Source organism: Paroedura picta, chromosome 3 (genome assembly GCF_049243985.1).
Source record: "Paroedura picta isolate Pp20150507F chromosome 3, Ppicta_v3.0, whole genome shotgun sequence".
Lineage (NCBI taxonomy): Eukaryota > Metazoa > Chordata > Lepidosauria > Squamata > Gekkonidae > Paroedura > Paroedura picta.
The window spans coordinates 9,730,025-9,743,150 of NC_135371.1; the positions used below are offsets into that span (position 1 = coordinate 9,730,025).

Genomic DNA, 13,126 nt, shown 5'->3' on the forward strand with positions numbered 1-13,126 from the left:
AAATGTGTAAAAAACTTATTGGGTGCGATGACTGTATATGGACGTGTTGACCCGCTCTGCCCCCTAAATGGACAATGATGAACCTGGAAGGGGAGGGGAGGGGTCATGGTAGGGCGTGTCCACAACTCTGCTTCCCAGCCATATTCTGCATGATTGTGCCACTTCCACGGTTTCTTGAAGCCTGAAGAACGTTTCAGGGGTTTCTCAACGGTAAAAAAAACATCACCGTGTGATAATAGTGCCTGTGAAATCAGTTGCAGAGGTTTGTAATGGGTTGTGATCGCTCTCCTGAACATCCTGCCTTTTTAGTCGACTGTCAAGTCAGGACTGAGTTTCAGAATCAGAAGAATTCTAGTGACATCGGATTGTCCCAGTTCTATGACACAAAGAAGAACAAACAAGCATGTATAATGATCATGCTTCAATGGGGCTCATGAGTTAATATGGTTGCTTCACAGAGAAAAATGAAACCCAAAAGAAGGTGTGAAAGCCAGGTTTTGCTTTTCCTCCTTTGTCCACAACCTGGATGTTGGCTCTCACTCGTGCCCAGTCAGTATGGATGTAAATTATTATAAAGAAACAAATAATCAGTATACATGTATTTCATCTAAGAGCAACTTAGGGCAGGAGACTCCTAAGAAAACTACATTGGATTCATAATTGTGTGGAGACAGATGACCAACATTACGAAGAACGCAGTGAATGTACTCAAAATCAGAACTCATCTTTCTGTTTCACCATGAGTTGTTCCTTCGTATTCAGATGAGGCCTCAGAAGAATAATGTAGCATTTGGGAAGAAAGATGCATCCCAGTAAGCCCAAGCTGGAGGCCAAGATGGAGAAGATCTGCACGGCAACCATGTATTTCCCCTTCGTGCTCAGGTAGGTGGGCACAAAGGACACCCACACACTGCAGAACACCAACATGCTGAAGGTGATCAGCTTGGCCTCATTGAAGGCCCCAGGCAGCTTCCTGGCTAGAAAGGCCACCGTGAAGCAGATGGCGGCCAGAAAGCCCATGTAGCCAAGGGCAGCATAGAACATGATGACAGACCCTTCATTACATTGCAGTAAGATCTCTCCAGGCTGGGAGTGCATGTCAGAGTCTGGGAAGGGGGGAGCGATGCCCAGCCAGAGAGTGCAGATGCCCACTTGAATGGTGGAACAGGAAAAGACAATGAAGTTGGCCAATCTCTTCCCCAGCCATTTCCTCATCCTGCTCCCTGGCTTGGAGGCCATGAAGGCCACCACCACAGTGACAGTTTTGGCCAACAAAGAAGAGACAGCAACAGAGAAGATAATGCTGAAGGCAGTTTGTCGGAGTAGGCAGGTCCCTTTTTGGGGTTCACCAATGAATAGAAAAGTGGAAAGAAAAGAAAGTAGGAGGGAAATGAGGAGAACATAGGAGAGGTCTCGATTGTTGGCTTTGACCACTGGAGTATCTAAGTATTTAATGATGATTCCCAAAACAAAACTTGTGGTTAGAACGAAGAGAAGAGTAAGAATATTTAGGAGGATCCCCAAAGGTTCTTCGTAGGACAGGAAGGTGATACGCTTGGGAACACATTGATCTCGTATCTTGTTTGGATGTTGATCTTCTGGACACTTATGACAATGACTTTCATCTGAAAAGGACATATTAGCATCAATATGAGAAAATTTGCATTTTGACATTCAGTGAGAATGTATTTCAAAGTGAACGCTTTCTTGCCAGAAAACCAGGATGAGACAGAAATGAGAGAGGTCAGAAGTCACAAACAAAATAAATATCTGATAGTTCTGTGAGCATAGCCCTCAGACTCTGGGCAACAAATGCCAGCCTTAGTAAGGAAAATGCTGGGGAAGTGATCAAAATCTTACTTGGCATCAGGCACTTTGCACATGATCCATATTGCAGTGTAATGACTGGCAGGATGAACAAAAAGGGGTGAGATGAGGCTGTGATGGACTTATTTTCCCCCTCTGTCTCCTCCCTACAATTAGAACTGGGGAATGTGACTTACCTTCCTGAGTGGAGATTGTCCCTTCCATGCATGGAGAACAATCGTAGCAGCAGAGAGGTTCTCCCTCCTTAATCACTTTACTATATCCACGTGAACAGATTTCAGTGCACCTGGACTGAGGCACTGTCTAAGCACAAACACAAGTATTATTATTGTTGTTGTTGTTGTTGTTGTTATTTTATTACCTGCCACTCCTGAGAGGCTCGTAGCGGGATACAGAAGGCCTTGAAGGTTAAAATCAGAACCTTGAACTGGATCTGGACAACAACTGGCAACCAATGCAGCTGCTTCAGCACAGGCTGGATATGGATCCTCTATGGTGTTCCCGTGAGGACCCTAGCAGCTGCGTTCTGTACCAGCTGGAATCTCTAGGTCAGGGACAAGGGCAGGCCCGCATAGAGCGAGTTATCCCAGTGAGGCAGTGAGCTAGCAGTTCATGAACAACCATGTCAAACGTGGCTGACAAATCTAATAGAACTTGCCCAGCTAACTAGCAAAACTGACCCGCTTCGGTCCAGCTGGCGATGGATATCTATTTAGATGTCATCAGGTGCAGTGGTTACAAGGGGCAGCTTCTAATCTGGTGAGCCGGATTTCATTCCCCACTCCTCCACATGCAGCCGGCTTGATGACCTTTTACTAGTCACAGTCGTGATAGTGGTGTTCTCACAGAGCAGGCCTGTCAGAGTTCTCTCAGTTTCACCTAACTCACAGGGTGTCTACCGTGAGGAGATGAAAGGAAGGCTATTGTAAGCCACTTTGACACTCCATCTGTTAGTGAAAAGTGGGAAATTATTTATTTATTTGTTTGTTTGTTTGTTTGTTTATTTGGATTTCTATACCGCCCATTCCTTGTGGCTCTGGGCGGTTTACATTGAATGCTGAATAACTCTTACATGGACCACGTCACAGCATCTTCTCCAGCCCTAACGCTTCCGCTAAACCAAAAACATACCCACTAGACCAAAAACCTACAGCATACTTTCCCTAACCCTCACCCTAAGATGAGTACTCACACATGTAAAAAACCAATCTTTCATCATGTGGACCAGGCCTTCTTTCAGAACAGCAGACTTGATTCACAGCTGCATGGGATGGACACCACTTTGGGTGGAGATGATTCCACTGCTCTGCTAGGTCAGGGCAAAGGACAAAAGGTAGACTGGAGTCCTTGGGCATATCTGCACTCTCGTTTTTATCGGCCCTGTGTCCATACTACTTTGTCTTTGGTTTATTTTTTTTCCAATTCTGCACATATAAGGAATGCTGAGATGCAGCAACCTAATACTGAATCAACCACTAGAGCAGGGGTAGTCAAACTGCGGCCCTCCAGATGTCCATGGACTACAATTCCCAGGAACCCCCTGCCAGCGAACGCTGGCAGGGGGCTCCTGGGAATTGTAGTCCATGGACATCTGGAGGGCCGCAGTTTGACTACCCCTGCACTAGAGGGTGAATGAACTACATGGAAACGGGGGGGGGGAAACCCCCAGGCCTTCCTGTCGTCTACCATTCCTCGAAGTCCATTTAAGTTTGCACCCACTGCTTCAGGGACTCCATCCAGCCACCTCATTCTCTGTCGTCCACCATTAGCAGTGACAATTGTTGACAGCCCATCTCCTAACATTTATCTCATCCTCCTTCTCCCTACCATTCTCATTCCTTGTGTTCTCAGGCTGTAGAATATTTTAATAGGAATATCACTTGAGAAGTGAAACGCAAAGTTCTTTTGCTGTAAAATGAAACCCTTTTGCCCTCACCTTATTAAACCATTTGGGCCACACAATGATGTCTTGATCAATGGTAAGTTTCACCTCTGCGGCAGCCTGTCTCTCTACACTCCCAACTTTGACTTTAATTATAGACCGATTGGGTTTGGCCACCCAGTTCACAATATCGAAATCCGCTGCCATCTCCCCGTTCTCATCGAAATAAACTCCTTCTGTGGAAATATTGTAAGACTGGAAGTTTCTCAGGAAATCATGAAGCTAGAAAAACATATAAAGTAGCAGCATTTAGAAATACAGGAATTCACATTGCTTTTCACAGACTTGTTTATTTGGCGTTCCCTTCTCTTATGCTTATGCATGTAGGACAATAGAGTCCAGACTCAGAAATAGGGCTGATCCTGCGTAGAGCAGGGGGTTGGACTAGATGGCCTGTATGGCCCCTTCCAACTCTATGATTCTAGGATGCTTTGGGCTGATCCTGCGTTGAGCAGGGGGTTGGACTAGATGGCCTGTATGGCCCCTTCCAACTCTATGATTCTATGATTCTATGATATCTGATAGTTCATGATGTAACTAGAGATCATGCTTACTCACACATATCGTTTAATGCTTTGCTATCAATAACTTAAGCAAATTCCAGTGCTAAGAGGGATGAATACTAAACTAGGGGGGGCGTTTGACATGAGAAACAGTTGACTACTGAAAGATACTGACACAACGTACGGTAGGTGGTCCACACCTTCCATGGATTTCAAAGGGCTTGGACAGATGGATGGAGGAGAAGACACTTGTTGGGAATTAGTGGGCACAACAGATGGAGACTTCCAGTTTCAGAGGCTAAATTCCTCTGGTTATAAAAAGCTGGGAAGCAATCAACAGATGGGGTGTGCTGCCTATGGGCCCTTCTAGTGGACTTCTTGAGGGCATCTTACAAGGTGCTGTTGGAAAGATGACAGGGGTCTTGATAGAGCAGGGGTAGTCAAACTGCAGCCCTCCAGATGTCCATGGACTACAATTCCCAGGAGCCCCCTGCCAGCGTTTGCTGGCAGGGGGCTCCTGGGAATTGTAGTCCATGGACATCTGGAGGGCCGCAGTTTGACTACCCCTGTGATAGAGTATTGGTCTGATGAAGTGTAGCTACTTAAATGTTCCCATGTTTTTAGAGAAAACCAATACCTGCCACAGCTGCAGTTTCTCATGTCCCAGCCTGCTGCCTTTCAGCATCCGATCAGAACTGGATGAGGAGCCGGCATTCAAGGCTTGAGCCACCACTTGGATGGAGTTGTAAATAATGTAGCTATCCTGACACAGGATCATTTCGATCTCCTCCTGGGACGGGGCCTCCCGTTCCTCTTTCTCTCTGCATCTTTTCCAGAGTTTTATAGATAACCCAGGATTGGAATAGAAACAGTGAAATGCTCCCTCTCCAATTTTAACAAGAGTAGAGGAAAAGGAATTAAAATTGTCATAGTTGGTATTCAGTTTTGCCTGGGTCAAAAAGGAAAACGAACCATGGATGTGGTGGGTCTCAATCACTCTTAAAAATAACCTCAAGTTGGCATCATGCAAAACTGCGGTTATCCAGACTTTCCCCACAATGGAGTTTTCTGTCTTTTCAACATATTTGATCAAAATCCCAACCGCCATCATGGAGTGCATGTCTGCATGGTAAATGAATACGTTACATTTTCTCTGTATGTAAATGGAATACGTAAGGGGAGAAAACGACCTGCCACCATCATTCAGTTCTGGGATGCGTTCTGTGAAGGCAATGCAAATCCCACTCCGGACGACCACGGGAGTCATACTTTTTAGGAATCGTTCTCCTTGGGCATTGTCCGGAGCCAGGAGACCGATCCAGGTCCATCGGAAATGCAGGAGCATCTTGACAATCCCCATGAAATAGGCATCTTGGCTTGGGGCCATCCGGTACACAAAAGGCAAGTGAGGCTCATCTTTGAGCACGTGATTATCCACACTGTAGCTGATCTAGTCAGGAAAAGGAGAGATCGGTGAATGATTGACTTAGCCTCTAAGAGAAAACTGATATAGCAGTTAGTGTATAAACATTCATACTGTTAGCTCTCATAGAATCATAGAGTTGAAATGATTGACTTAGCCTCTAAGACAGGGGTAGTCAACCTGTGGTCCTCCAGATGTCCATGGACTACAATTCCCATGAGCCCCTGCCAGCATTTGCTGGCAGGGGCTCATGGGAATTGTAGTCCATGGACATCTGGAGGACCACAGGTTTACCCTTGCTTTAAGAGAAAACCGATATAGCAGTTAGTGTATAAGCATTCATACTGTTAACTATCATAGAATCATAGACATAGATTCAAATGGGTAGCCATGAAGTAGCAGACACCAAAGGAGGCCTGCAGAGCCTCACCAGCTTTGGGGCTCCCTTGATGGGCTTCGTTGGAGCGGGCAGCAGCACCTCTGCAGCCTCTCCGTCTGGATCTGGCAGTCATCCACCCGCTGCAGATGGGACAAGTCTGGAGGGAGTTCTTAGTCTGAGGAAGAGTGCTTGCCCTTCAAATCTCACACTGGAACGGTCCTCCAGAGTCACCCAGTCCAAACCCCTGCACAATGCAGGATCTCACAATTACCTGCCTATCCACAGTGACAATCTTCTATCCAAATGATCTCCCCACCCACCCCCACTACCAAAGATCTGCAGAAACCACCTTGGCCTGTAGGAAATTCACCTACCATCCCACAATGGTGATCAACAATTCCTGGGGTACGCAAGAAAGGTCCACAAGAGAAAAAACACCGGCACATCCCTTCCTGCCCCTTCCCCCCGATTCACAATCTGCCTAAGTTCATAAAATCAGCATTTCTCTCAGATGACTACCCACCCTGTGGTTAAAACTTCCAAAGAAGGAGAAACCACCACCTCCTGACTAAGCCTGTTCCACTGAGAAACCACTCTGTCAGGAATTTCCGGTTACAGAATCCACCTCTGGCTATTGTCTGCTTGGCAAGTGTGCAGAAATAACCCCATCATGCAGGGGAGCTCATTGTGGTCCAGCTGTTGGACACCTGGGCCAGGTGAGTAAGTACTGCATTCCTTATGGTTCGGGAGGGGTGTGGGTGATTTACAACCCACCTTCTCAGTCCATGGCATCTACTGAGCTTAGAAGAATACAACCACACAGATTGGCATTGTTAGACTCAGTCCCCTTCCCCCCCAGGACCCATACCTGAGGCATTTTGTAGATGCTTAAGATGGTGGAAATCTGCTTGGAGGTTTCAGAGTCGCCCCCTTCAAGAACAGCCAAGAGCTTGTTCTGTCCTCCGCAGCTGTAGTTCGGAACTGTCTTCTGTCCCCCAGACAGTAGGTCTATCACCGCATCAGAAGTCACTCTTGCATTAAAATAATTCTCATAGATGTTGTACCCCAGAGTCAGGTTGGGTAAGAAATTTGAATGTTCAAAGGCTTTTTTGAAGGCAAACATGAAGGGCAGGAGGTCCAAATACTTCATCATATGTGGCCTAAAAAGCAATGTGTTTAGTTACATTTCTCCTGGTATTCAGTGACGCCATGCTAAAATCTGGCTTCTTTTCCACTATGGACCTTGGCAGAAAGTAGGGCCCATTCCGCACCAGGATCAATGTGGCAAATTGATCACGGAAAGAAAAAACGCAATTTAAAATAGTGGAATTCGGCGTAACGCATACCTGCCTTTGTAGTGGAATCCAGTTGCGTTTCTATCGTTTCCCACAGGTTTCAGGTCTCGGCAAAAATCGCTAGACAGGAAGCGATATTTACCGTGCTTTGTCCCGCCCCTGGCCATCGATCAAACGAGCAGCCAATGGGAGGTTCTTACCATGCTCTGGAAAAGCCTCTTTGCCTTTAAAAACATGTAGAGCACAGCCTTTGAAGAATGAAGTAATTCTGGTAAGTCCTTGGAGGAGGAGCATGTCTCATGGCTTAAGTGCCACTCAGCGCTTAACACCCATTCAGGGTGGCTGTCCCGCCCCTGAGTGCCTCTTCCACAAACCGGCTTGCCTGTCCAGTGGCCATCCACTCACCTCCCACCCCCTACCCCTGACCACCTCTCCTCCTTCCACTTCCATCTCTGCAGATCCCTGCTGTGTGAGAGCTGCCCTTGCCAGTGAGTTCCCTTCCTGGGGGCCTCCAGCCTGCAGCCTTTCCAGGTCCTGGGGGGAGGGGGAGGCGATCTGCAAAGATCTTCTAGCACCTATTGTATTCCTGAATGCAATGGGCTTGGCCCCTAGTAAGGACCTCAGAGCTGTTCTGGATCTGATCATCAGTTCCTCAGTTCCAGTATTGAGAAATATTGTGAGAAACCATCAGCCCAAAGAGGGATATGATTTTCCCAGGGTGGATCCCAGAGAACAGGGACTGTCCACAGTAAACAGAGCGTGAAAGCAGAATCGGGCTGAGCAACATAACATCCATGAAAACAGGACTACTTACATCTTAAATCTTACCCGGGGAGGCTGTGAAAAAACATACGGCTCAAGAATTGTGTTTGATGTAGACGTGATTCCGCCAATGGCCAAGTCACCCAGCCTGTAATAATTCAGTGGGCTGTTTCTTTCATTGATCACCTTGAATGGACACTTTGCCTTCAGAACGCTGCAGGAGAGATGGGGCAGTAACCTGAAGACCAGCCAGAGCAGCAGGGACATTCTGGGTAGGTCTACTGAAACCACATCTCCTGTGAGGGCTGTAACCCCCATAGCCCACTAAGCAGAAACAGCCAAACCTTCTAACCACCAAGGATGCCGGCATGGGTTCCAATCCAGGTGAAGCCCTCTGATGGCTTCTGATCCAGCAGGCTGACTCTGAGCCTTGCCTTAACACCCTCCTGTCCAGATCTACAGGAATTATTTCTGCAGCAGCATTTTCAAGCTCACTTTAGGAAGCTGCTACTTGTTTTTCTTCAGTCTGGTGTTTCTGTTATTGCCCAGGAGAAATCCCTTGAGGAATCGGAAATCACCATGATTTACTTTATTATAAGGCAAAGTTTGCTCCTTAACACTCTCTGACTCTATGCTCAGGTGCATGGCTGGAAAAAAAACCCTTTGTGAATCCCATAGTTGTGGGCCTCTAGTCTTCAATGGGTCAGATTTGTGGGGTCAGACTGACCTTTATGGAATATGAATTTAAACTCTTCCATTAGCGTTCATTTGTAAGTTTATCCAACTTGCTTGTAAGGAACCAGACAGAACTGCAAGCGGGTCTTTTAGGAACCAGGTACTATAGCCATACAAGTTGTATAGGAATTGTTTTCGAGGTGAGTCCTGGAATGGGAAAGCATAGCCCCAAGCGCTCTAGGAACACCCCAGAGACCTATAGAAAATGTTATTGAAATGTAGAACTTTCTTAATATATCACACCATAGACACGTATGACTGTGTGGCATCACTTCTGGGTATTCAGCCAGAAATGATGACAAATCTCAGCGTTGACGTCTCTCCTGCTTTTCTGGCATCAGATTTAAGGTGACCATGGAGGAGAGTTCCCCTGTACTGAATGGGTATCTTGCAACCGTCATCCTAGTGCCCTTAGACTGAGCCTTGGCACCATAACAGCACATGGGTTCCACCCAAACATTATGCACATCTGATATTCTCTCCTATCATTGACTCATCTAGCCCACATAATCTAGCCTAACTGGCAGTCTGCAGGCTGGTCGACTCAGGTCTAGAGAAGGAGGCAGTAGCTGCCAGAAGAAGAAGCTGGAGTACAGGCTTCGGCCTAGTGGAGGCATCTTTCCCAGGCCTCAGCCTAAATAGCCTGGGAAGCAATCCAACTCAGCTTCCCTGCTGATATTCGTTGATATTCGCTTCCCAGCCATGAACAAGCATGCGTAATGATCATGCTTTGATGAGGTTCATTAGTTACTATGGCTGCTTCACAGAGAAAAACGAAACACAAAAGAAGGTGTGGCTCTCACCTGTGCCCAGTCGGTATGGATATAAATTATTATAAAGAAACAGATCATCAGTATAGATGTATTTAATATAAGAGCAATTTTGGTCGGGTGGCTCCTAAGACAATTATATTGGATTCATAATTGTGTGGAGAAAGATGACCAACAATACAAAGCATGCAGTGAAAGTCAGAGCCCATCTTGAAATTTCACCAGAAATTTCCTTCCTTCCTTCCTCCCTCCCTCCCTCCCTCCCTCCCTCCCTTATAAGAATAGGTTGTTAGTCATTGTGAGGTTCTAGTGGTAATTGGAATGGCTATTTTAGAAAAAAAAACTTTGTTATGTATATTGAAAGGTATGTTTTTAATAAAATCATTTTCCATAAAAATATTATTTTCCCGACCCAATGTATAATATAATATCAATCCCTGTAGATTAGAAGAAGAAGAAGAAGAAGAAGAAGAGTTGGTTCTTATATGCCGCTTTTCCCTACCCGAAGGAGGCTCAAAGCGGCTTACATTCGCCTTCCCTTCCTCTCCCCACAACAGACACCCTGTGGGGTGGGTGAGGCTGAGAGAGCCCTGATATCACTGCCCGGTCAGAACAGTTTTATCAGTGCCGTGGTGAGCCCAAGGTCACCCAGATGGTTGCCTGTGGGGGAGTGCAGAATCGAACCTGGCATGCCAGGTTATAAGTCCGCACACCTAACCACTACACCAAACTGGCTCTCATATTTTACAGGTAAAATACTGTCCAGAAATACTTACACATTCCATGGACTTTCCTAACCATGTCTTCCTAACCACGTATTTTCCCTAGATCTAATGATCCTTCTTAGACAAACCACTCCCCAATGTGAACCATTCCTAAGTTTTGTTGCTGTTAGGTGCAAAGTCGTGTCCGACCCATCACAACCCCATGGACAATGATCATAGAATCATAGAATCATAGAGTTGGAAGGGGCCATTCAGGCCATCTAGTCCAACCTTCTGCTCAACGCAGGATCAGCCCTAAGCATCCTAAAGCATCCAAGAAAAGTGTGTATCCAACCGTTGCTTGAAGACTGCCAGTGAGGGGGAGCTCACCACCTCCTTCGGCAGCCTATTCCATTGCTGAACTACTCTGACTGTGAAAATTTTTTTCCTGATATCTAGCCTATATTGTTGTACTTGTAGTTTAAACCCATTACTGCGTGTCCTCTCCTCTGCAGCCAACGGAAACAGCATCCTGCCCTTCTCCAAGTGACAACCTTTCAAATACTTAAAGAGGGCTATCATGTCCCCTCTCAACCTCCTTTTCTCCAGGCTGAACCTATCTTCATAGGGCTTGGTCCCTTGGCCCCAGATCATCCTCGTCGCTCTCCTCTGTACCCTTTCAATTTTATCTACGTCCTTCTTGAAGTGAGGCCTCCAGAACTGCACACAGTACTCCAGGTGTGTTCTGACCAGTGCCGTATACAATGGGACTATGACATCTTGAGATTTTGATGTGATGCCCCTGTTGATACAGCCCAAAATGGCATTCACCTTTTTTACCGCTGCATCACACTGCCTGCTCATGTTTAGTTTATAATCCGCAAGTACCCCAAGGTCTCGTTCACACACAGTGCTACCTAGAAGCGTATCCCCCATCCAGTAGGTATGCTTTTCATTTTTCTGACCCAGATGCAGAACTTTACACTTATCTTTATTAAATTGCATCTTGTTCTCATTTGCCCATTTTTCCATTGTGTTCAGTTCTCATTGAACTGTCTCTATATTCCGAAGTATTTGCCAGTCCTCCCAATTTGGTGTCATCTGCAAACTTGATGAGTAGTCCTTCCACCCCCTCATCTAGATCATTAATAAATATGTTAAAAAGTACCAGGCCGAGCCCCGAGCCCTGAGGTACCCCGCTACTCACCTCCCTCCAGTCTGATGAAACACCATTGACAACAACTCTTTGAGTGCGGTTCTCTAACCAATTCCCTATCCACCTAACTATCTGAAAATCCAGATTGCAGTCCTTCTACTTATCCATCAGAACATCACGGGGAACCTTGTCAAAAGCTTTACTAAAATCTAAGTAAAGATCCTCCAGGCCTTCCTGTCCTCTACCATTCCCCGGAGTCCATTTAAGTTTGCATTCCTAAATTCACCCTAACTCTAATCTTAACCCCAATATGAATCCCTATTATTGTAATTTTTTTGTTCGTAAAATAATTTGGGGGAAATATACACTCCTTGGCCTTTCCAAACCATGTCTCTAACTCTTGCCTAGCCCAAGGCTCCCTGTAAACCTTAGAAATTACCAACCTGAACCATGCCAATTGCTACCCTAACCTATTATTAATCCCGGTTTACATCCAAATCGGTTCTGGGTTACTAGAAGGCCCCATGGCAGTTCTGTCTGGTTCCTTACATGCAAGCTGGATAAACTTACAAATGAACCTTAAAGGAACAATTTTAATTCATACTCCATAAAGGTCATACTAACCCCGTGGATCTGGCCCATTGAAGACTAGAAGGCCAGAGCCATGAGATTCACAAACATGTTTTTAAAATTCTGCCATGCACCTGAGCATGGAGTCCAGCGTGTTCAGGATGGAACTTTGCCTTCTAATAAAGAAAATCATTGTAATTTCCTAGTCCTTTTGCCAAGGCTCAAGAGATTTCTCCTAGGCAATAATGGAAACACCAGACTGAAGAACACTCAGGAAAATCTTGAACTCAGCTTGAAAAGGCTGCTCCACAAAGAACTCCTGGGAACCTGAACAGGAGGGATACTGATGCAAGATTCAGAGTAAGCCTGCTAGATCCAGAGTCATCAGACAGCTTCATCTGGATTGGTAAATGTCCCTGCATCCTTGCTGATAAAAGAGGGGTTGGCTTCTGCCGGTTAGTGGAGTATGTGGCTGGGAGCCCTCACAGGGAGCATAGCTTTAGTAGACCTACCCAGGCTATCCCTGCTGCTATTGCTGCTCTTTGGGCTGCTGCCCCATCTCTCCTGCCAGGTTCTGAAAACCAAGTGTCCATTCCATGTGATGTATGAGAGACAAGACCCACTGAATTATTACAGGCGGGGTGACTTGGCCATTGGCGGAATCACTTCTACATCAAATGCAGTTTTCAAGCCGTATGTTTTTTCGCATCCTCCCTGGGTAAGATTTACTAAGTAAGTAATCTTGTAATTTTCATGGATGTTATGCTGCTTAGCCTGATTCTGCTTCTACATTCTGTTTGCCATGGACAGAGAGCCAGTTTAGTGTAGTGGTTAGGAGTGCGGACTTCTAATCTGGCATGCCAGGTTCGATTCTGCACTCCCCCACATGCAGCCAGCTGGGTGACCTTGGGCTTGCCACGGCACTGATAAAACTGTTCTGACCGAGCAGTGATATCAGGGCTCTCTCAGCCTCACCCACCCCACAGGGTGTCTGTTGTGGGGAGAGGAATGAGAAGGCAACTGTAAGCCACTTTGAGCCTCCTTTGGGTAGGGAAAAGCG

The 13,126-nt window shown here is 46.1% G+C and overlaps 1 protein-coding gene across 1 annotated transcript; it reads right to left on the minus strand.

Moving 5' to 3' along the window:
- Positions 1-714: 714 nt before the first annotated feature.
- Positions 715-7,224, minus strand: LOC143834480 (vomeronasal type-2 receptor 26-like). The gene is made up of 5 exons (XM_077331307.1): positions 6,943-7,224; positions 4,910-5,722; positions 3,764-3,991; positions 2,004-2,130; positions 715-1,625 (listed from the first exon to the last, which is right to left on the minus strand). Exons 1-5 carry the CDS (start codon positions 7,222-7,224, stop codon positions 715-717), a joined length of 2,361 nt encoding a protein of 786 aa, XP_077187422.1.
- Between the last annotated feature and the right edge of the window lie 5,902 nt (positions 7,225-13,126).

Excerpts from the sequence above, each read along its gene's own strand:
- LOC143834480 (XM_077331307.1), bottom strand. The coding sequence starts at position 7,224 with ATGAAGTATTTGGACCTCCTGCCCTTCATGTTTGCCTTCAAAAAAGCC. Across the intron at positions 5,723-6,942 it reads GCATCTACAAAATGCCTCAG|ATCAGCTACAGTGTGGATAA; the intron begins GTATGGGTCCTG and ends TTTCCTGACTAG. Across the intron at positions 3,992-4,909 it reads AGAAACTGCAGCTGTGGCAG|CTTCATGATTTCCTGAGAAA; the intron begins GTATTGGTTTTC and ends ATGTTTTTCTAG.